Source organism: Scardinius erythrophthalmus (genome assembly GCF_964197995.2).
Source record: "Scardinius erythrophthalmus genome assembly, chromosome: 17".
NCBI classification, from domain to species: Eukaryota; Metazoa; Chordata; class Actinopteri; order Cypriniformes; family Leuciscidae; genus Scardinius; species Scardinius erythrophthalmus.
Genome location: NC_138237.1, coordinates 28496498 through 28520269, shown reverse-complemented (window position 1 = coordinate 28520269; position 23772 = coordinate 28496498). Strand labels below are relative to the sequence as shown.

The following is a 23772-nucleotide window of genomic DNA, read 5'->3' as shown; positions in this document are numbered from 1 at the left end:
TCGTATGTTTTCAGTTTTCTGGTGTCAGCAAGAGCAGGAAAAATGAAATGTCACAGCCATTGTCTCGCGGATCACGTGGACACTCCCCCTGCTGGAGAACAAAATATAACTATTTTGCATTGTTTATTATATAAATATTTTAATATCTATTCACCTATACATTTAATAACAGTCTCATCTAATAGTTTCAGCAAACGACTGTACTGGCCAACAAGACCAGTGTTTACAATCGGAAAATGTACATTTATAGAGGGAAATTTCATACATAGATTATAGACCAGACATTATATTTTTAAACATTATATTTAAAAAATAATAACACAAAATATTAAATATGTCACGTCAGACTAGTAATGCAAATCTTTAGAGGGTTCGCTGCTTATTTTATGCATTCAAAAAGGGCTATTTTATTGAAGAACAGCACGCATGCTCTGTACTGTAGGCTACATATGGATTTTGTCTTGAAATGCTGATTTCAAGGCTCCATGTTGAAATTGTGTTGTATTTCGTGATCACTGTTAGTCACTGGGTTAAAATTAAACCGCGAGCATGTTTCCACAGGCAAATTTTGTGTACTATGCATAACATATATTAAAGTTCTTTTGGCAAATGGAGTTAAGCCACACCTAGATCCTGCCCTATTTTCACAAAAAGGCACAAGCTTTTCTTCGGCTACGTTTATGTGTGTGCCGGTGCTGTTAGTACCCGGCTGTGTAACTTGATAGGGGGCATCGAGAGGGATAAGGGAATGTTGAGTTGCAATGGAGCAGAGTACGATACAGGTAAACTGAATTACAACTTTAAACTGTTACTTTGTTGCAGCTCAAGGTGCTCGGCGCGCGAGCTCGAAATTCGCTTTGTTTATAAAAATTAAAATCCTATATTTTTTTACCCGCTGTTCCCGCGACACGTCGTAATATTTGAAGTTCGCTAAAATGCCGAATTGATTCCTATCCAATAAGCCAACGAAGACTTGAAAATATTGCCTCATATTTCGCCGAGAAACTTTTATTTGTTTCGAAATGTATTTGAAATTTCCTCGACGCTGTGTGGTTTTTGTGTGACGATTTATTGTTATATCAAGAGCGCGTGCGTTTGATATTTCGATTTTTTTCGTTAATGATTAATTTCTTTGTGTGTCGTGTTGACTACATAGATTCTCCCTCTTTTGCCCCCCACCCCCACATTTCACGTTTGCCAAGCAGAATTTGTTTTAATTATTTTATTAAAAACGATACGAATCGAGCCCACGATTTTAAAGGGAAAGCTGCATTGTTAATATTCACGATCTGTCGACATATTTTTTCGATGAAATCCCGCGAATATTAAGCCTGATTTTAAAATGAAACTTCTAGGAAGAGGTAAACTTGGTGGAGCTGCTGATTTTATTTGAGATTACGAAGTTTTTCCGTCAAACTTAAGTTATTTGATCGTTACACGAGCCGTGATGTTATTATTTTTTTAAATGTTGTATTGAGCAACAATAACATCGTTTATTTTTCTTTCAGTGCTTTTAATATTAAGAGATTATTCGTGTTGGCTAGAAATGCTAGGCTACAGCAGTAGCCTACATTTTTGTCATGATATATGAGACTTTTATGTATGTGGCAGTAGGAAGTTGGCTGAAATATGTTGTTTCACATATTGAGTGAATACCAGTATTATTAGCCTCAGTGAGCACCCGGATTGAGGAGGTTGTTTATCACTGTTTTTTTATTTATTTTTTTAAGTGATTGTTTATAAAATATAATAAATTTTCATCCTCATGATCAGCAACTCTGATATGAATCATTTTTCATTATGCTAATAAATGTAAACATTTTTGGGCTCAGTAAAAACTCCAAGGTCATTTTGTTTATTCTTTCGAAGTCTTTCTCAAGCTCTCCATGTATTATTTTTTTGGATTGGGATGAAACACTCACTTAAGTGCTCGTTGGAGTATATAAAGTGAAAAGTTGACAGTCACAGACGTGTATTGTGGTTTAACTGTAAGACTAGTTCTCTTTTTTTACCAGTAGGCGCTCGACATGTGGACGCCGAGTGTTGTGGCTTCTGATTGGTCGGTTTTTCGGTGAAAATGTGGGTTACCAGTGGGGGTGGGGCGGGGGTGATTGACCCTCGTGAACGGGTCCTGTGATTGACATGTTGAGTTAAAGTACTGAGAGTATGTCATGCACAGGCCACGTTCAAGAGGCAATGCAATATTACTATGGAAAACAGATGACAAACAAAGCTGTGTATGTGCGAATTGTCCATTTACGAAATGCATATGGATAAATTAATTAATTTTCATGTGCATATTACATTATTTATCATTTTTCACTCATATTTTCATGTCGATACCAATCATGACAACGAAAACAGAAAGGTCGCCTACAGTTAAAGAGCTTATTACTTTATGATTTGTCATTATGTTGTTAATAATGTTTGAAAATAGTTTGTAGTGCTGACATTGATAACTTTTATCGTTTAAGTTAAGATATTTACTTCAAATTATGGATTTTATCATAGTTAAAAATATAGGCTTTCATCCATACATAACCACCCTCGTAAAATATCTATTATCAAATGATTGTTTCAGATAAATGAATTCCCATTAGCCTTTTTGCATTATAACTTATTATTTATTTGTTTTTATTTATTTTAAAAACTATTTTACTATGCTAATACAACAACAATAACATTTCAGTAAGTTAATAAAACAACAAAAATATTGATACTATAATATTAAAACATTTAAATGTGATTAAAATAATGCATTTAAACACTATTTAAATGCATTCATGCTTTTAACCAAAAACATGTTATCAACTAAATTATCTTCAGTATGTTAAAGATAAATGAATCAAACTTAATATGTATATACATACTGTATATTCAGTATAGCCTCCACATTTATTGTCAATTTGATCTAATATCAAAATATCTATTATCAAATTAATTCATTTTGTTTTGGATAAATGAATTCTCATTAGCCTTTTGCATTACTTATACCTTTAACTATTTTATTTGTTTTATTTATTTGTAAATCTCTTTTAGTATGCTAATACAATACCTTTTTTAATAAGATATTACAATAACAATAGTAATTTAAATTATTAATTAATTAATTTAAATGAATATAGTTAAACATTATTCTACATTCATGCTTTTGACCAAAAATATGTTATCAACTGAATTATCTTCATTATGTTGAAGATAAAATCATGAACATAAAATCAAATGTTGAACAAATCTTCATATATATATATATATATATATATATATATATATATATATATATATATATATATATATATATATATATATATAATTTCTTTGAATATCACAAACAAAAACACAAAATATTTAGTGTAGCATTCACATTTATTGTCCATTTTTAGTTACAGTTTTTATATTTTTTAGCCGAAAACCACGTTTTGGCATCATCTCTGTGGGATTTTTATGTTTTTCTTTCTGCAACTCAAATAATAGCAAAATCTTTGTGTTTTTCCATTGCTATCAGGCCATTCCTAAGTAGATTAATACATTGGAATGTGTTTTCAACCATGGAAACTTTTCCAAACGATTGTGAGTGGGTTACGTGAATTTGTTCATGTGTAATTTGCCCCACTCTATAGGATGTTTTGGGGGAGTTTTTGTCTCCGATGTTTAGCAAAAAACAATCCTGCTAGAAGTCGAGACGTCGAATATTTTTGTCTTAGCGCTCAGCTGATTTGAGAAGACAGCGACGCTGTCATGTGAGTCATGTGAAGGGTGTTTGCATGTGTGTTTTTGAGCTCCGTATGCATACGTTTCCTACCAGAGCTCTGACTGTTATGAAGTGTTTGTGCAACGACGACACTTCTATTTGCTTAAAATATCTGCGCAGGAGCAAATTCCAACTGAAATGAATGAATTGATGAGTTGTTTTTTAACCACAGACTGCTTGTGATCTTGTGTAGGCTAACTTATAATTTTGTGCTCTGACTCATTAAAGAGACGGTTCACCAAAAAATAAAAATTCGGTCATTATTTACTCAGCCTCAAGTCGTTCCAAACCTGTACGAGTTTCTTTCTTCAGAACACAAAAGAAGACTTGCCTGTGGACCATACTGTGGAAGTCAATGGGGTCCATAAACAGTTTGCTTACCCATATTCTTCAAAATATCTTCTTGTGTGTTCAGCAGAAGAAAGAAATTTGACTTGACACAATTTTCATTTTTGGCTGAACTATCCCTTTAATACTGAAGTTATTTAAGATGTTTTCTCACAGCTGCACTGGATTTTTTTTTTTTTTTTTTTTTTTTTTCTCATATGTGCATTCAGTCGTGTGTTCATTCCCTAACCTGTTTTCTTTTGTGCGCTCTTGTGTTGATCAGTGGTTAGGTGCTCCTAGCTGCCTTCGAGGCTCCTTTGCCTTTTATAAGTCAGTGGGTTGCAAGCAGGAATCCGGGGGTGCGACTCGGGTCTGGGAGCTCGGGGAGTTCTACTTCATGCGCTGTGGCCCTCAGGAGCCGGTGTGTATAGCGGAGGTCACATTGCTGTGGGAAGATCAGACGCAGCGCCGCCTGCTGGCCAGTTCTAGACTCTACTTCTTACCTGAGGACACTCCGAAGGGCAGAGCGGTGGAGCATGGAGAGGTGAGATACAGAAATAACCTGTGGTTAAGGGGGAAGTGTGCATGAGCGCCACATTAATTACTACGTATTATCAGTTTGAATGTGGATATCCACAACGTTTTGTACATGCATAGTAATTTAATTTCATAGGAAATACTGTATAGACTATAGAACAATTCTATTCAAAACAACAGTGGATTTAACATCAATATTTATTTATGAGGGGCCGTACAAGCCAAAATTCATTCTTCTACTGTCACACTCATACATTCTCCTTACATACATACATACATTTCTACTCTCACACACACTTACATTCTTCATTCACATACATACATTTCTATACGCACACTCGCATACATTCTCCTTTCACATACATTTCTGCTCTCTCACACACACATACATTCTCCTTTCACTCACACACACACACACACATATATATATATATATATATATATATATATATATATATATTTGGTATCTATTTATTCCTTTTTAAGCAGGAAGTCACACTCAGACCAGGAAATACATATGCAAGACTTGCTCAGCTCTTCATCACAACTTTACAATGATTCTATTGAAAGTAATCTTGTTTTCTTTTCAAGTACAGTTTTTACTTTTTGGAGTAAGTAGCAATGAACATGAAATCAGAATATTTTTTAATAATGTGCTGGAATGTACTGACCAAATGCAAAGAGAAACAGATTATTTTGTGCATGATAGGCTGCATTGAGAACTCTGTGATCACATTCAAACCCTATGTGTATTTCTGTCAGTCTCAAGATTTGTTGAGGATTCAAGAAATAGAGCAGCAGTAAATACATTGTTTACACACTTCATATTTATTCCATAACTTCAAATCAAGACATGACCAAGTCGTCTTCACTAGGTGCCGACTGGGTCACTCAAGACTTATAAGTGTGTTTTTTTTTGTTTGTTTTTTGATAGGCAAAGTTGCTTTATGTCTCTCGTGTCAAGTTATTTGACTGTCAAATATATTCTTATATTTATATACGTATTTTTATGACATTGCTAGAAAACGCTTTTATTCAGAAACATGTTTACATGGAATATTTCAGAATGTATCACATTCTGATATAATAATTAAAATGTTATGGATTATGATATTGACCTTGTGTTTCTAATGTAACCTTTTTCCTTTAAATACTCAATACAAGAATTAATTGTGGAATTTTATGTTATTTATTTGATAGAATTTTTAGGGTAAGTCCTTACTGAAGTAAAAAAAAAAATTGTTTTCAGCTTTTTTTATTATTTTCAACTTTGATAATAAGAACCTTTAATAATTGTGCACCAATAATTATGACTGAGCACCGAATCTGCATATTAGAATGATTTATAAAATGTTACCAAAGGCTTTTTTTGCCAAGTAGTTTACAATCCAGTGATGGACAATAAACACATGCACTCTACAAGACTTTAAGAAAAGCTTCTGTAAAAAATATTATTGGTGCCTTAATTATTTAAAACATTAATAGACATATCAAAATGATGTGATCATACTTATTAGGAACGTGCATCCACACATCACAGCTTTATGTAACTTTAAGTGTTGTCTCTTGAATGTGGCCTGAGAATGACATACAAAAGAGAATGTAAAATCAAATCCCTCTTTCTGTGGTATACAACTGAAAAACTGCTGTTAAATGATTAACTAGCAATTTTTTAGTAACAGAATGATTGAAGGGGCTCTTATTACTCTAAACATAAAATGAAGAGTTTTTGAATTAGTAATGAACATAAACTAGTTCTTATTTAGGAGAATCCACTCATATGCGGACCACAACTTTCAAGACTCCTCTCAGATTCTTTCATCTGAAGTTGAAAGATACTCATTCATTTGCTGTAAGAAGCAGTCATGGCTAAACTAGACAGCGTTTTAAACAATGTCCCTTGTAATGTTTTACTTCTTCATAATGTGTTTAGAACAAAAGGCCATTTTGTAACAAAATAAATGAGTAAGGAGAAATACTAAAGCTTTTCAGGGTTTTCATTGTATACAATTGAATGTGAGAATGTCGCATAGATAAGCATCTAAATGTCAACTGGGCTTTTACCCCTCTTTTTCTTTTAAAGCGGTTGGTTGTTTTTGCCTGAGGTTATGCGTCTCTTGTTAACTAGTATAGCATAGGGAAAAGGGAGAGGCTTCTCTAGCATTCACTAAAGGTGTTAAAATACTTCAGGCCATTAAGCCAAACCCGATCCTGCCTGTAAGCTCATGTGAAGGTATGAGATGCGTTGTTTCGTCCTGTAGACGTTTACTTTGCATTTCTTTGCGCAGGATGAAGTCCTCGCTGTATCAAAAAAGATTGTAGTCAGAGTGGAGGATCTGGTGAAGTGGACTTGTCGGGAACCGCCACAGTGGAAGCACAGCAGTCCAGACGTTCACGAGCCTCTGATAGGGTCTGATGGCTCACAAGATGCTAGTTCTCCACAGGAAGGAAAAACGGAGAGTGACGGTGAGTAATGAAAAATCCTGAACTGCATTTTTGTTTCTTTAAAAAAGAAAGTTCGATACAATGTACTAATGTGTTCATGTTGTAGTGCAAAACACTTGCTGATATTGAGGTGGGATATGGGTAAGGTTAGGACAGGTTTGGTGGTATGAGTGGGTTTAAGGGTGGGTTAAGGGGTCAACAGTGTAATTCTAGATGGAAATACATGCAGGTGTTTATTAAAATATAAGTGCAATGTAAAAACATGTATGTACACTAAGTGCATTGCATCAAATTATTAATTTAAATGTTCTTATATAGTAGTTAGACACATAATATTAAGTGGGTCCTTTATCAGCTTGGCTCATGAATATTAATTGTGTTGTCTCGTAATTAATATTCAACAGGCCCAGTTGTCTTACCTTATTTGTTGAGAGGCAGATAGACATGAATGTTGACTGGAATTTTTCATTTTATGTATTTTGTTTATTCTTGATGAAGAATTGACACGTACATTTTTTTTATCGTTTTCTATTATACTGAATGCATATATGTATATGTATATGTATATATATATATATATATATATATATATATATATATATATATGCATTCAGTATAATAGAAAACGATCAAAAAATGTACGTGTCAATTCTTCATCAAGAATAAACAAAATATCACCTTAATTCTTTATTTCTGTTTTAGTTTTATTTAGCTTATAAATAAATGTATACATTTATTCCTTTAAGTTTTTCAATTTCAAACTTTCAATTTTTGTTTACTTTCAATTAACCAACAATTTTTAATAGTTTTAGTTTTGGTTAATAACTGCAAAATCGCAAAGTACATCTTGCCTTATTTTTTTATGAAACTTGTGTTGTTTGAGTTAGGCTTTTGTCAGGAAGTGAATAAAGAGGAAGGCTTATGAAATTGTCCATTGTGTCTGTTTTTCAGCCTAAAGGCAACTCAACGCACGTCACATTATAGTTAAGTATAAGTAAGAGTGAAATGTGTGAATAGGAACTTGTAGGCAGCATTTTGTGAGATTGTGATAGAATAGAAATGACATTTTAAAAGTTTACTATTTTTAAAATAAAAACAGAGAACTACTTTTAATTTCAGGGGGGACCCGAAAGTGAATCATTCAGATTATTGTGGTTCAGCTTACAAAAATGTAAAACTGCCTTATTCATAATATTTTGCAAACAGAACCCTGGAGTGTGATAATATAGCCGAGCCCAGGGATTGTAGCTAATATTGAATGAGTATATTTTCTATTTAAATATCGTTTTTTTTTTGTTTTGTTTTTGCACGTGAGCATTAAAGCTGTTGTGAGGGTGTTGTTGACTCTGGTACTGATCATTATTTGAACGTAGGCTAATGTATGGACTGACTCTAGTGTTTTGCGTTCTCTTTCAGACGAGTCTCTAGAAGTACAGCAGAAGGTGAAGGTCCTCAGTTACCCCCAGTACTGCCGCTTCCGTTCCCTTCAAAGCCGCGTCCCGGATCAGGCTAGCTGCCCTGGTCTGCAGGACCCCCATCTGCTGGCTCTGGGGGGAATAAAAGTGGCCCTCCAAAACACACGAGTCCTCTACTGTCGGGATACCTTCAACCACCCTACTCTAGACAACAATGCTAGCATACTGACACAGCTTGGTGAGTAATACACTCTTGCTGGATTGTGACAGGGCAAGGTTAAAAATATTGATTTCTCGATTTTAATCAACTCTCATTTGAATGAACACCAAGAATTAGGAATGCACCGAAATTTTGGCCTGTAAAAATAAACAGAGCAGAGTCTGTCACAGACCCATTTTTAACCGTGCCCCGATAGATCGAGATCGAATGAAATGAAATCGAATCTCAAGCTTGTGAATCTTAAAGGTATAGCGGAGGATCTTTCCGAATTTTAGATAAGACCCGCCCTCTCCACTTTTTGAAAAGTTTGATTGATTCACCAGAATGATTGACAATTAGGAGGACCAATAGTATAGGTGATCCACCCGGAAGTAAAAAATCCTCCGCTATACCTTTAATCGAATCATAACATTTTGTGTCAAAACCCAGCCCTATTATCCATAAACGTTGCTGTGATGTGGCAGGCTAATTCAGTTGTCAAACATGTAGACAGTTAACTAAATTAAAGACAACCAAAATGACTATTAGATCAATTGGGTGGTAAAACAAAAGGCTGATTTGTGAGTTTTAGGGTTGTCAAAAGTCGTTACTTAAACTTTAAAAGCATAACGGCACCAGCCTTTCTGCAGTACCAGTAGTACCAAGCACCGAGTCAATCCGTTACCCCCGATAGGCGGCCGCTTTCAAACGCTTCCATGCATATTTGTGTAAGCGCTCTGGTAAGACCCTCAAAGGTTTCTATTTACAATGTGCTTTTGCAGTATTGAACTTTTTAGCCAATCACAGACACGTTTGTTGAGTGCATGGATGTAATGGGCTTAGACAGAATAAGTTAGTCAGTATGGCTCAATACGCCAGAGTTTGCACAGTGTGAGCTCCAACCACCAAAGTATAAAGATGCTGTAAATAACAGATTAATTGTGCAATATAGACTGCAGTCTGTGAGCTTGCGCCGTGGCTGAACTGAAGAGATATCAGTTTCACTGATTATAAGGAACAGCTCTTTGTTCGCTTTCTGTACATAACCCATTCATCATTTTTCATGCTGCTAAGTACACACCGCAAAGCATAATAAAATGCAGGACGGAATTTGAAATTGGGATGTTTGACAAGATTGTAAAAAAAAAAAATCTAGTTTGTCAAAATAGATCTGTGCATAAGTTTTAGTCTAAGTGCAGTAGACCTGCTACTTGTTCTGTTACCTGGAAAGTTTCTTCATTTTTAAATTTATTACTAACTTTTAATTAAAACATTTTTTGGTGCACTGTTTATTTAACTGAACAATACTTGAAGGCTACATATAGCACCAATGAATCGGCCAATAATCGGTATCGGCCGATAAATAAACTCTTTTATCCATCGGCCAAATTTAGAGCTGTTAAAGAAAATGAACGCATTAACAGTTTAAAAGAACGCAACGTTAAATCAGGCTCTGTCTGACCCTATGAATCACCCGTAGTTCAAGCCAGGGTTGCCAGGTCCACTGTTTTTTAATCGCTTTGTGCTTTATTTCTGATTAGAAAAGTCTCAGCTTTAATATGATGTCCTTTTTATCATGAAATAAAAAAATGATTGGCATTTTGATGCTCTTAAATGTGAAGTTTCAGATCCCTGTTGTGAAGTTACAGATCCCTGTTGCGTAGTTAAAGCAACAGCGCGGAGCACGTCATGTCTTCCTCTATAATACATATATAGAACGAAATGGAACAAAGAAAAAAAAACATGAACTTCAAAAGGCATGTTGAACGATACAGTGCAACTTACCGCTCTAGTAATCGCTTTTGTGTTTCAACCTTGGAAAGAAGTCAATAAAACGGCTTGTGAACAATGCCACTTAATGTTCTGTTAACCTCAGGAAAGTTAGCTAATGTTCACAGTTCATTAGTGAGCTATACAAAAACACTAGAGAGGCGCTTAATTACTGTTAATTATACATGTATGTTTTAATAAATTAGTCATGAAGACACGTTTATGAAAACTACCTTATGTGTAAGTGAGCTGGAGCTTATTTACTGTTAATTATACATGTTTGAATAAATTAGTCATGAAGACGCATGTTTATGAAAACTACCTTATGTGCAACTGAGCTGTATACAAACATTTCAGTTGATATTTTAGTGTAATTGTTATATCTGAAAATGCATTTCAGTTGAATATAGTATTTTAACCTCTAATATTACAGTAATGTACCATATGAGAGGGTTCCCTGTATAGTTTACAGCATTAGTTGGGAGAGCTTTTTTTTTTTTCTTAAGAAAATCAAACTATCGGTATTGGCAGATAAAATCTAAAAAAGTTAGTATCGGTGCATCTCTAGTTTCATTATATTATTTACTTATCTTTAATACATGAAATTGGTTAATTTTTAATGCTATTTAATATTTTTAATTTTCAAAAAGTAAAAAAAAAAAATTAAACAAAAAGTCACAATGGTTTTTGCTCTGGTACTAAAATTGGTGCAAAAAAAACGTGAAATTTGACTAGTATTGGTACTGTGACAACCCTACAAATACAATATTTTCTGAACTGAGAAATACATAAAGGCTACCTGCTCTTTTTTTTAAATGTAATTCATTCACATTAATATTTAACTAGAAAGGAGTGTGTTAAATATTGTATTAGTTTGTACTTTATTAACATTGAGAAAAGTGGAATTTCACTTGTGGTATTCGTGTAGAAACCCCTAATATGTAGTTTGTGTTCTCTTACAGTATTTGAATTTTAACTCAAACAAATGGCTGTTTTATTAGTTGTATTTCATTGTACTAATGGCACTGAGATCTTTCATAGTAACCAGACAACACACTACAGGAAAGAATCAAATGGGACTGTTCAGTTTGTTTTGTACAATGATTTTGCATGTTATGACAAAAAGCTAAAAAAGTTAAGTACTGTTGACTAAAGATGATTTATGTTTCTGTCCCAGGATGCTCCTCTCTCAGTCTGAAGGGGAGACCTCGTAAAAGAAAGGGCAGGGATGGCCAAGGATCCGATCAGCTAAACAATAACAATTTATCAGAGTCATGGATGGAAAGAATGAAGGTATGCTGTGGAGTTTGCTACTCGATTTGTTCTATAGACTTGTTTATGAATACAGATCTGATGGCCAAACAGGATGTTTTAAGATTTTGAACAAATAGTGAAGAATACTGTGATGTCACTGAGTGCTTCCTGTTTTGTTTTAAATTTGAGATCTTGACTTCCTTTCACACCATTTGTGACACTGTTTGCCAATTGTATCATAATTTTAGGTTTTAAAAAAAGCTGAACTTGGGTAAACATTTATTTTATATTCTATGAAAGAGTTACTGTAAAAGCCATTTAATAAACAATCCTGATCATAGATTAATCAACATTACAACAATTAAAAATAAAAAATGTACAAGGCTGATAATACTGTATTAAATACACTTTATTTGAGAACACTGCGGTTTTCCATGCTTCTAACTCTCTATACTAATATCCAATGTTAAATATTGTAAGGTGAGTAGCTAGTTAGCCAGGGTTGGCAACTTTTGAGTTTAGTTTGGAGCGAGAATTATTATTTTATTATTATTTATTTATTATTTTTAAATATATACATATATTTATTAAATAAATATTATTTTTATTATTAATATAGAATTATAATTTGAGAATTATTGGGGTTTGTATTGTTGTAAAAATAAAAAATAATGCAAGTGTATAGTCAACATTCGCTAAGTAAACAGAATTTCATTAAGTTTAGTTACAATAACTGGTACTATTGTTATTGTTAAAAAATACTGTTTTTATTAGTGCTTAAAACAAATTTCACAAATTCAATTCATAAGCTTGCGATACGATTCTGATCTTGACTCAATATCTATTCATTTGGATAAATATCAGGTACAGTACCTACATGTTCATTTTTCTCAAGGAAAGAATCTCTTAACTAATGATTTAAACAAACATGCATTGCCTGCAGATATTTTTTTCTTGCACTTAAAAAGCGATTTACACCTTTACAAATCTTCTCTTGCGCATGCAAATTTAATTTACGCTTGCAAACTTATGTACACTTTCGCAAATCTTACCCTGCGTATGCGATTCTTTATGACATCATATTACTTCATAGTAGACCTCCTGGGAAAACTAGGTTTCTGCTGGAAGAGGTGTTAGTGATGCCAGTAGGGGGCGCTGCTCACCCTGGGGTCTGTGTTGGTCCTAACGCCCCAGTATAGTGATGGGGACACTATACTGTCAAAAAGATCGGATGAAACGTTAAACTGCCCAAATTTGCCCATTGGCCTCTGTTCATTATGGCCTCCTAATTATCTCCACATAAACCAATTGGCTTCATCACTGTCTCCTCTCCACCAATAAACTGGTGTGTGGTGGGCATTCTGGTGCAATATGGCTGCCGTCGCATTATCCAGGTACATTGGTGATGGTTGAGGAGATTCCCCCTTCTATGTAAAGCGCTTTGAGTACCCAGAAAAGCACTATATAAATGTCACAAATTATTATTATTATTATTACAGGGAGCCCTGTCAGCTGATATTATTATTATTATTATTATTATCATTATTATTATTATTAAAGGTTAAAATTAACAACTCAAATTAATATTAGTTGCCTTAGAACAAATATTATTAATATTAGTTACCCTTAGGGATGCACAATAAATTGGTCAGCATGTCGGTATCGGCCGATATATGTTAGTTTTTTAATGTAATCTTTATCGGCCTGAAAAAAAAAATTGGCCGATATATTTATTAAAGCCGATAAATGTATTATTTCCTTCAACTGAGACACTTTTCGATATGATGTTTTTGAATTGCTTGAAATATGATTGGAATCACTTCGAAAATGGAAAACACTATCTTGCGATGCAAATGTTGCACTTAACTGTCATGTAGGCTATATAAAATTATAATGAGAACATTATAATTGTGTGCTTGGGACATGGCTTTTAATGGTGAGACCTTTGTCTTTGTAATCCACTCTCAAAAGTTATATAATAATTTGGATTTAGATTTATCGGCCAAGATATCATTTATCAGCTTTCAAATATAAAGATTGGTTATCGTTATCAGCAAAAAATGTCATATCGGTGCATCCCTAGTTACTGTGTAAATCTGCTTCGTGTACAAATACTACGTTTCTCAATGCAGTCTAAACATCTTCGGTGATTGACGTGCAGGTGGGGGTCAGCAGCTTTTATACAGTGGGGAGATGTTACAGCATGATGTGGGGAAAATGTGATTGGTACAAACTGGTCCAATCAAGAGGTTGCAGGTCTTCATTGGTTTAATTAATACCCATACCTTGTCAATACATGTGTTTGACTCATACACCAAACAGTATGTGCAGCACACTGACTTTTAATTTGGCGTGAGATTTACTTGGGCAGCGTGAGACCGAGCCTGAAAGCTTGTGTCACGCCAAATGTGTGAGAGTTGTCAACCCTGAGTTTAGCCAATGTTAGCTAACATCACCTATCCCGCTAGCTAGCTGGCCTGCAAAAAACAGCTCTGCTTGCTGGGTAGTATGAATTATTTTAAAAGCTCAAATTACAATGGCCTCTTTAGAAATATGTGCCATTTCTTAGCAACCTCAAGCTTTGAATTGGATTTTAACGTCCAAAAACTGATTGGTCCCGTCACATTTACCACTTTTGATCGAATTTTCGGGGGCAAAATCCAGACATCTTAATAGAAATCCAGCTGGACATGCAGATTTGCCGCGTTCACCAGGAGAAAGTTGCTCGGTCTGAGTGACTTCTGCACTAGCTGTGATTCATACATCGCTACACTATTGATAGGCAACGTACCTTTTTATTTGCTCACAAAATTTAATGTGAATGTATGTGCCTTAATGTTTCGATCTGTTGCTATTAATTTGTCATTGTAGGAAAGATCTTCTAATGTGTTGTAACTTTTTTTTTTTTTTTCCTGTAGGAGAATGTGATGGGCAGTGTGGAGATGCATTGGGATGGGAACTGGCTCCCACATCCAGAAGAGCAGCTCTTCCTGGATCAGCTAATTATCTTTATGGAGCGGAGGGGTTCCCCTATAAGCAAAGTTCCCAACCTGGGTTTCAAAAAGAGTATGTATGCATGACTGCTATGTGGAAAAAAATTGAGCACCAGTCACTCACTAGAATAATTTCTCTGTAGTTTTTTTCCACCTTAACTTATTAATTAACTAATCCGTTTTCCTATTTGCCCACAGTTGACCTTTTCCTCATGTATTCAGTTGTAAAAAGACTGGGGGGATATGAGAGGGTAAGTTTGTCATGTCGTTTCCTTACTTGGCCCTGCTGAGTAAGATGTAATCCATCATAATGGAATGAAAGCATTAGCGGTGAGCTCAGTAGTGTGAGTCAGAACCATTGTCCTCCCCATCGCCTGCAGGTGACATCGCACCGTTTGTGGAAGACCGTGTACAATGAGTTGGGTGGAAGCCCAGGCAGCACCAGCGCTGCCACCTGCACAAGGAGGCATTATGAAAGGTGAGCGTGAAGCTCTTATTACAGCAACAATTAATTCCTGCTGCTTCAGAGGGCTTTTCTCATCTAACTGAATGCCCACTTTCAATCAAATTCTAGGCTGATGCTCCCTTATGAACTGTATGTAAGGGGAGAAAACCCAGAACTTGGCAAGCCCAGAGCTACATCTTTCTCACCCACTACCATCAAAAAGACTGTACGGGGCAGAGGGGTGTCAAACAGCCCAAAAAAGAATGCAGTTACAAACCAGGTGAGGGTTTTATTTTCTATAGCACTAGAAAAGGGAAATGCTGACCCTTTTTTGTTCGGAATATGCTAGATCTCTCAATAAGATGAGCTAAACATAATGTTTAGTCCATATTAGATCTGATTATGGTTTAAGAACCATGCTTTGTTCATACGTGACATTTGTCTGATTTACATTGTGCCACACTACTGTAGAAAAAAAACTATTTAAATAATTGTGCAGCAACCTCAGACAAAGCTCCAAAAGGTTTGAGGTCACAAATTTTGGTAAATCCAGTGATTTCTTTATTCTCAAAAACGCTTGCTGTATCATCCCGGTACTTCGTAAGCTTTGTTTTCAGACCGACTAATAAAATGAGCATAACTAAGATTACCTTTCTTTGCCTTACTACTTTTTTTAGGCCTCACCGCCAGATGGTGTTGTTGTTGTTGTACGGAAAAGAGGAAGGCCACCTGGAAAACGCAATGCTAAAGTTCTGGCCAGAGGCAGAGTTGGAAGACCGCCCTTGCATCCAAAACCTCCCTCAGAGCAACCAGAAAGACCCCATCAGGAAATCGTGCAGCCATTGACTATTTTTCAAGAACTGAAGCTCACCAACCATCCTCATGGCCAAGGTCTGTCCCTTGTACCCTCTAATACGGTGCTCCACCAACCCGTACTGGGACGAGATGTGAAGACGGAGACTGTAGAACCTCAAGCTCCCTCTTTTCTGTCGATTCCTTGCAAGTTGCTGGCAGGTGGTTCCCTTGAAGGATTCAGTCCCACTAAAGGACTGTGTCCTTTGGACCTCTTTAGAGCCCGTCTCGGCCTCAATGGAGTGAGTGCTCATGAGGTAACTCCTCAAGATTCTTCCACACCCCACCAGACAATTATGGTCCATCAGCCCAAAGTCAGTACACCCGAGACCCCTGAGAGTCTCCAGCACCAGTGTTCAGGGTGTAGTTTGGATGCCTCTTCCCAAAACGGAGGACTGGCCATGACCAGAGCTCCCCTGCCCCCTCTTAGGATCCTTCCGCTTGACATCGGCTGTAGCCTACAGTTGCGTCAACTGATGCGCACCCGTCTCGGCTCGACACACATGAACACCTTCACCAAGAGACTTTCCGAAGTTCTGGCTCAGGATCTTGGCAAGACCTCCCAACCCAACGGGAGTGCACCTCAAGATCAATCCCTTCCACTGAACCTGAGCAAGAGAGCCATTACCAAGAGGTCTGCTGGAGACATGGAGTTCACAGAACTGCAAGGTCGGGATGTCCAGTCTATGACCAAGAGACCAAAGTTGGAAACTGAGGATCTCGGAGCATCTCTAAAGTGGAATGGCATGTCCTTTCTGGTGCCTTTGAATCAAGATGAGCCAGCTGATCTTAGCTCTCCTAGCAGGGCCAGAGCTTTAGTTCAGGACAGGACCAATGTGGCTTTGACTCTTCCCGAAGCCACTTGTTTCTCTTTAGTGCCCAAATTGGATGTCCCCCTTGAAAATCCCTACAGTATTGGTGCTTCCCCAGACTCTCTACCTTGTATTTATCACATGAATCAAGGGGAAGACAAGACCAGCGTAAGCACAGTGACAGTTAAGAAAGAACCAGAGAGCGCATCTCTGGATCCAAATCTAGAACCTCAATCAAACAGTGACCTCTACTCGCAGCGTGTACCTACTGATGATCTCAAAGAGTCGGATGCAGTTTCCTCTCTCAAAGTACTCTCTAGTTCCCTCCTTTCGAAGCCATCTAGCTGTTAGCATGCAGGCATGGGAGCGTTACTAACTCTTGCATACTTTATCACTCCTCTCTGCTCTGCCTTTCCTGCAAACACGTTTGTGTTGTGTATGATCAAAGAGACAGTCCTGCAGATGCACTGCTATCTGCTAATTACCTGCTTTTAAAACACTACTAAACTTTGAACTGATGCAGGTGGCCATGGGTTTTTTACCAAAGATAAGGTGCCTTGAACTTGATTATTCTATATTTTAGTGCTTTTAAGTTGAAACATATGCTGTAGATAGTGGATCATCAAGTGGCCAGCCAATAAAGGACATTTAATATGACTCATGGAGCATTTGATTTCTTTGAAAAAAAAAAAAAAATACAGGTATTTAAGAGAAACATGGACACAGAATCTGGGTCTGGTTACTGTTGGATCCAGATATCAAAAACATTGGGACATCATTGCAGAAGATTTGGTCAGCTACTGTACTTTTTCAATAGGCATAAATTGCTTTGTTTATAAATGGTCATTTGCTTTCATTTTATGATAAAGCAGTGTCATTTTGTGGGTGTAGGTCATACTCTGTTATTATTTATGTTTTACACCTTTATCTATGTTCTTCTTTACTGTTCTTAGGCAGTGTGAATTATTATTATTATTATTATTATTATTTCTTTTCTTTTTTTTCTCTTCTCTTTGTGTATTTGTTGAACCTTGCTATTTAAGAAATGGGCTCCATATGACCTCTGTGCTGGATCTTATCATTATTTTCCCTAGCTACTCATTTTAGAAACAATGTACTGTATTGTGCAAATGGTATGCATATTTTGGGTCCCAATGCAAATTTTCTTTTTTTTTATCATTTAAAAATGCATTTTAATAACATATAGTCATATATTGTAGTTAATTACTATTTGTGTTCCTGATAAACCATCGAATGGTTTACCACAGACATCATTGATATGTGTTTACAGAGAGACTGATGTAGAACTGCCTGTTGTGAGAAAATGGGTTACTTAATTAGCTTTTCACTCCTCCTAGACCGACCTCTTGATGCAATGTATTTCACAGGTTTACAGATGACAAATTATATTTAATAATTTTCACTCGGTTTGCTAATGATTAATTACTTGTGTAAAACACATTTGTATGATCATTCTTTATTATTCTGTTGGTTGTATTTTTCTTTCATTTAATTTCTGTACTTGAAAGGCAGCCAAACAGAACGCTAATCCCTATTTAATGTTCTATAAACTGTTGTAATACCACCAGGTTAAAAAAAAATTAAAATTCTTTTCTTATTTTGCATGCTATGCTAATGGAACATGGACTCTGTGACAGATTGTCACTGCAGACATGTTTAAACACTGAATATTTATAATAAAAAAATATGTACTTGCATGCTGTTATTTTAATTGCTGAAAGATTCTTACACTTTAAAGAGATCACATCATTTATTATTTTACTGTAGAAACTATAGCTATTGTAAAATAAATGATTGTGATCTTTAAAGTGGCAGAAGCTTTGTCATTTTATTTATTTGACAGTGGGGGCTAAATAGATGGTCATTCATGTAAAAAAAAATAATTTAGTGAGGGCTAATGTGTTCAGTGGATTGTAGCCTACTTTGGTTAAAACATTTCGCTTTGTTCAACTGACAAAACGCCTTTCCAAAAAACTTCAAATAGAGCTTTGAAAATTGGATGTAATCTAGTACCTTTTATACAGCGCATGAAGACGGTAAATCTCTCCCTCACAGCCTTGCTTTCATTTGCGTAAAATTCAATATGGCTTCTTGCCCATTTAAGGTCTACTGCGGGATTTATGGTAGTAACAAACTGCATTAACTACACAGTGTATGGTAATTTTTGAAAGGGTAGGGCACTCTCAACTTTGTTGCAGCAGCCTGTGGCCACCAGGGTGCGATATCATCTCGTGTTTAAAGGCTATCCAATAACCTCTTACCAATATTGAACTTCCAAACATAAAGATTAACACATTTTCAGGCTTAATCAACATTTGCTACAAAGCTGATTTGTCGTTTGGGATTTGCTATAGATTCCTAGACCAGTCCAACTAGTCAAATTTGACTGTCAATTTAGAAAGTACTTCAGATAAGACAAAGTACTAGACGCAGTCTTTCATGAGAGGATTTTTGTTGTAGGACTGAATAAATTGCATGGTTCCCCTCCCCTCTCCTTTAATTTTTTGGACATAACCCACGGGTCTTTCCGCTGGTCAGGCTCTTTGTTTTAACTTAAAAGGCTCTCCATGGGTCTCGCTTTCATATGTCTGGTATGTGGATTGTATTTTCATAGAGCTGCTGTGCTGGTTTAACCCTTTACAACCATCTAACATATTACTAACTCTTACTTTCAAATATTTGAAATCCAAACTAAACGGCAAACATGAAAGTATTTGCATGCACAAAGACGTGAGGGTAGTCTTTTCTTCCTTATTGTGACGTATATCAAGAGTAAGCGGCTTCTCGAACAAGGAAAGATGTAGAGTGGGACTTGATTTGCATTTTAAGTATACTATGCTTAATGGTTAAAGAGTCCAGACTGGTAACCCGAAGGTCGTGGGTTAGATTCTCAACACCGGCAGGAAACCACTGAGATGCCCTTGAGCAAGACACCTAACCCCCAATCGCTCCCCAGGCGCCACAGCAAAATTGCTGCCCACTGCTCCGGATGTGTGTCCACGGTTTGCAGTGTGTGTTCACTACTCACTGCTCCTAATGTGAGTGCACTAACTTGGATGGATTAAAATGCAGAGGACAAAGTTACTATACTTCGTCACTTAATTTTTATACTTGAAATATTCCTTTAAAGCAGACCTATTATGCCCCTTTTTCACAAGCTGTAATATAAGTCTCAGTTGTCCCCAGAATGTGTCTGTAAAGTTTCAGCTCAAAATACCCCACAGATCATTTATTATACCATGTTGTAAATGCATTTTTGAGTGGAAGGAAAAACTTGCTCTGCGTCCCAATTCGCCTACTTATACTACGCCCTAAAAGTATGTACTCTTTTTGGAAAGAAAAAGTACATACTTTTGAGTGTGCAGCAAAAGAGTAGGTAAGCTTTAGGACATACTACTTTGTCATCTTTACCGGACAGCTCTGTCGCTTAGTTACATGCATCCTGTCACAGTTTAAACCCTGTCAATCATCTTGTCTAAGTCAAAATCCTCCACATTCAATTTAATTTAATTTCCTTTCCATTTCGGAGAGTAATTTAGGATATAGCACGTTGATCTGCCAGTCGTGGGTCTTTCATGCAGAGACTCTGCTCATGTGTTTGCAATTTGAATATATTGATGCATTTGAAAGTTAATGGCCAAACGTATCATTACAAAAGTTCACAATGCTGCTGCAGATGAAATATAATGTGGTAAACATTGAATAAATACATTTTCTTCAGGTTAGATACTGATAATTAATCACTCAGTCAAACCCCTTTATCTAAACCTCTCATAACCGCCGGACTCGCACATGCTCCATGTCTGTAGTTTTTTAACACTTTTCACTCGTATTTGTAGTTGTTGAATCCTCGTGCACATGGTTGTGGGTAATGTTAGCTGTTAGAGTGTGCATCGATTTGCACTTCGGATTCTGACCGGAAATAGTAGACCATCCGGGTATCTTTGGAATACTCATTTCAACACACTACAATTTGGGGCTAACTAATTATATTTTCAAAGACTGTTTAGGACGGATGGTATGCAAATTGGATGCACAGATGCGGTTTTCGTGCATGTATCTTTAAATGCAAATGAGCTGCTGCTTCCCATCCCGCTTTCCAGAAGATACTCTGCCAAAAACTAAAACATCTGTTTGGTTTTGATTATCATCTGTATCGCGGTCACAATCACGTGGCATTGCAGTTCTTCATCATCATGAAAGTTTATTATATGCATGTGTTTTAAAGCCATATCAGTCTAAACTTCTGATATATGGTTTTCTGAGCGCACACATCCGAAGCTCGCGCACAGAAAGCTGCTTGTCAGACGTCGTGTCCCATTAGAATTAAACAAAGTTCTCTTTCACGTCTTATTGCGCTTAAACTGTTAAATACACGCAGTTCACATAAACAGTTGGTTATGTCTGTAACATAAACAGCAAGTAAATAAATCGTTTGTGTATATTAGATTTGTGAATTAAAGTGGCATCAGCGTAATATACAGTACCTACTGCTATATATGCTGTTAATATGATTCAAACAACAAAAGAAAATAACTCACTGCTCTTGACTGAATAACTATAGCTTTACATTTCTTACTCGAATGCTGCTGTTAAATGCTCTGTGAGGAGATAAACATGGCAGACTGTGTACAGTTCACTAAGGGGGAGTCTATGCTAATAGGGCAGAGCCCTTAGCAGTCGTGGGCGGGGCCTGTGCATTGTGATGTCACATTGCATAGATGGCTTGTTTTTAGACACTGCTTATGATTAATGGGGATTTAAAAAAGGAGTGGGTGGATTTTTTTCATGATAAGGTGGTTGTGTACACACACTGCCGATGGCCCCACAGAATAGAAAACATAAAAAGTAGACTGAAAGTATCCTTTTTTTAGTTTAAAAGAACTAATTGCACACTTGAATAAACTGTTTTGGAGTGTCCCCACAAAGATCCCAAAACCTAACGTGTGTGTGTGTGTGTGTGTGTGTATGTGCCTATGTAGAGCATGAATGAGTAAAGTGTTGTGGTGGTGACTGGAGTCCACTGTCAGTCAGTATAATCAAATTTCCTAAAACCATGTTCTCATACTGTTCACATACTGTCATTTGATCACTCATCACTCATCTTGTGACACTGGATCATTTGACATATGAATGGAAAGAAAAAATGAAATTTTTGTTACACCATCTCATACATATTCACACAATTGCATGGACCGTGTTTTACCGTGGACTTTGTACTTGCGCCTATTGGTGAGCAAAACACAAATGTTATACATTATTGAAATCCATTAATATATAATATATTTATTGGAACAATTTTATTATAAAAATGTTTTCACAAATTAATTTTTTATAGTTCTAAATGAAACTATATAGAAAAGATATATTCCTCAAGTAAGTATGAAGCGGTCGCAGTCAGATTCTTTGTTGGGCCGATCAGAAGGTTTTTGAGGTGCGTTCTCAGTCTGGACAGTTCATTTATAGGAAGCCAGCAGCTGAGAGTGCGATAGACGAACTTTCATGTATTTGGAGGGTGCAAAATGTTTACTATTTCTAATCTATCACCAACAGCTTGCACAGACAAACATCCTAAAACTAATAAGAAAGCAGAGGACTTTTCATCGTTGGAGGGAGCCGAGAGATTCTAAGTGCCAGGAAACATGCCAATTGTAGTCGTCTTTGGGCTTAACAGGTAAATATATTGCTAGCAAAGAGTTCACATTGGCAGTACTTCGGTGACATTTTTTGTGCAAAGGAGGTCCATTGTCAAGAGAGTGCATGAAGACTAGATTAATCAAAGACTTCCTCTCCCTCTTGCAACGACATCTCTTCTTTTCTCTGATGATGTGTTTACTGGCACGAGGGCGGGACATCCTGGCTGTCACTCACATGAGATTGACCAATAGCAGACCACAACCATCCAATCAATTCCCGATGATTCCCAAAATGAAGCCCTGCCCTACCTTTCTTCTTGTTCGAGAATTAGTTTCACTTGGATATGCATCACAATAAGAAAAGACTAGCGCAACTTGTTTCATGCTGACTTTAAAGTAGATTTTAGTAGGGTGTTTTTAACATTTTATAGTGAATTAACATTTTTACATCTAACAGAATTTAGAAATCCAAAAGTGTCACTGATTTCTTTTAGTGCCAAAAATGTAAAAGTTGCTTGGCACCTTTAACACCAATTTTCAGCATTGCTACTTTGCGGTATATTTGGAACTGATAATTAATAGCAAGTTGAAGAGAATGTGTTTGGGGGAAAAATCACCTCTGGTGCAAACATCACAGGAGCTGTTAAACACACAATAGCAGTTCAATCAGAGACTTGTATTGTGCCCACAAAGTTGTATTCCTGAATGCCTCCTTCTGGATGCCTGCCGAGGCTCTGCCGGACAGATGTCTTCCCTAAGAACAATCCTCATCACCGCGGAATATAATTGCTACCTTTGTAGGCAGTCGGAGACGCCAAGGACCAGATGAGTGAGAAGAATTAATTAATGGTAACCCATTTAGTGGGCAGCCAAGGGGAGGGGAAGCTCTGAGGCAAACACAGATCCTGATTGGATGAGACTGCAGTGGAAGGTGTGTGTGTGTATGTGTGTGTGTGTGTGGGCCATTAATGTGGAGGCTGGGCTGTGAGGAGGGTGAAGGGCTAAGCACTATAGCTTATTTCTGTATGCGTGTGTGTGTGTGTGTGTGTGTGTGTGTGTGCGCGCACCCATCTCCCAATGTGCGACACAGAAAATGTGTGTTTTTGGGTCGTGGGATTAGATATGCTGCAATTGTTTTCAGCAGGAAAGCAGCACCCTACTGGAAGTGTGTATCTTGGATGAAATCTGTGCCGTAGTTGAATACATTACACACACTGACCCAGTGTGACTGACAGATCCTGGCCTTGTGCCATTATATGGGATTGGACAGAATCCTTGGAGCTCTTAGAGGTTGTTAAGTACAGGATCCTATAGG

General features: G+C 36.6%; 1 protein-coding gene across 1 annotated transcript; it reads left to right on the top strand.

The window, feature by feature from the left end:
- The first annotated feature begins 435 nt into the window (after positions 1–435).
- On the top strand, positions 436–18517 carry LOC308705375 (uncharacterized protein). Its single transcript, XM_081390351.1, has 10 exons — positions 436–782; positions 4362–4622; positions 6904–7081; positions 8477–8713; positions 11622–11737; positions 14617–14764; positions 14890–14942; positions 15072–15169; positions 15266–15416; positions 15814–18517. The coding sequence occupies exons 1-10, from the start codon at positions 762–764 to the stop codon at positions 17149–17151; spliced, it is 2601 nt and encodes an 866-aa protein (XP_081246477.1). The 5' UTR covers positions 436–761; the 3' UTR covers positions 17152–18517.
- The last annotated feature ends 5255 nt before the right edge of the window (positions 18518–23772 follow it).

Bases quoted from the DNA above. Each gene is read 5' to 3' on its own strand.
- LOC308705375 (XM_081390351.1), top strand. From the start codon at position 762: ATGGAGCAGAGTACGATACAG. The intron at 8,714-11,621 runs GTGAGTAATACA...TTTCTGTCCCAG, and splicing joins TAGCATACTGACACAGCTTG to GATGCTCCTCTCTCAGTCTG. The intron at 15,417-15,813 runs GTGAGGGTTTTA...TACTTTTTTTAG, and splicing joins AGAATGCAGTTACAAACCAG to GCCTCACCGCCAGATGGTGT.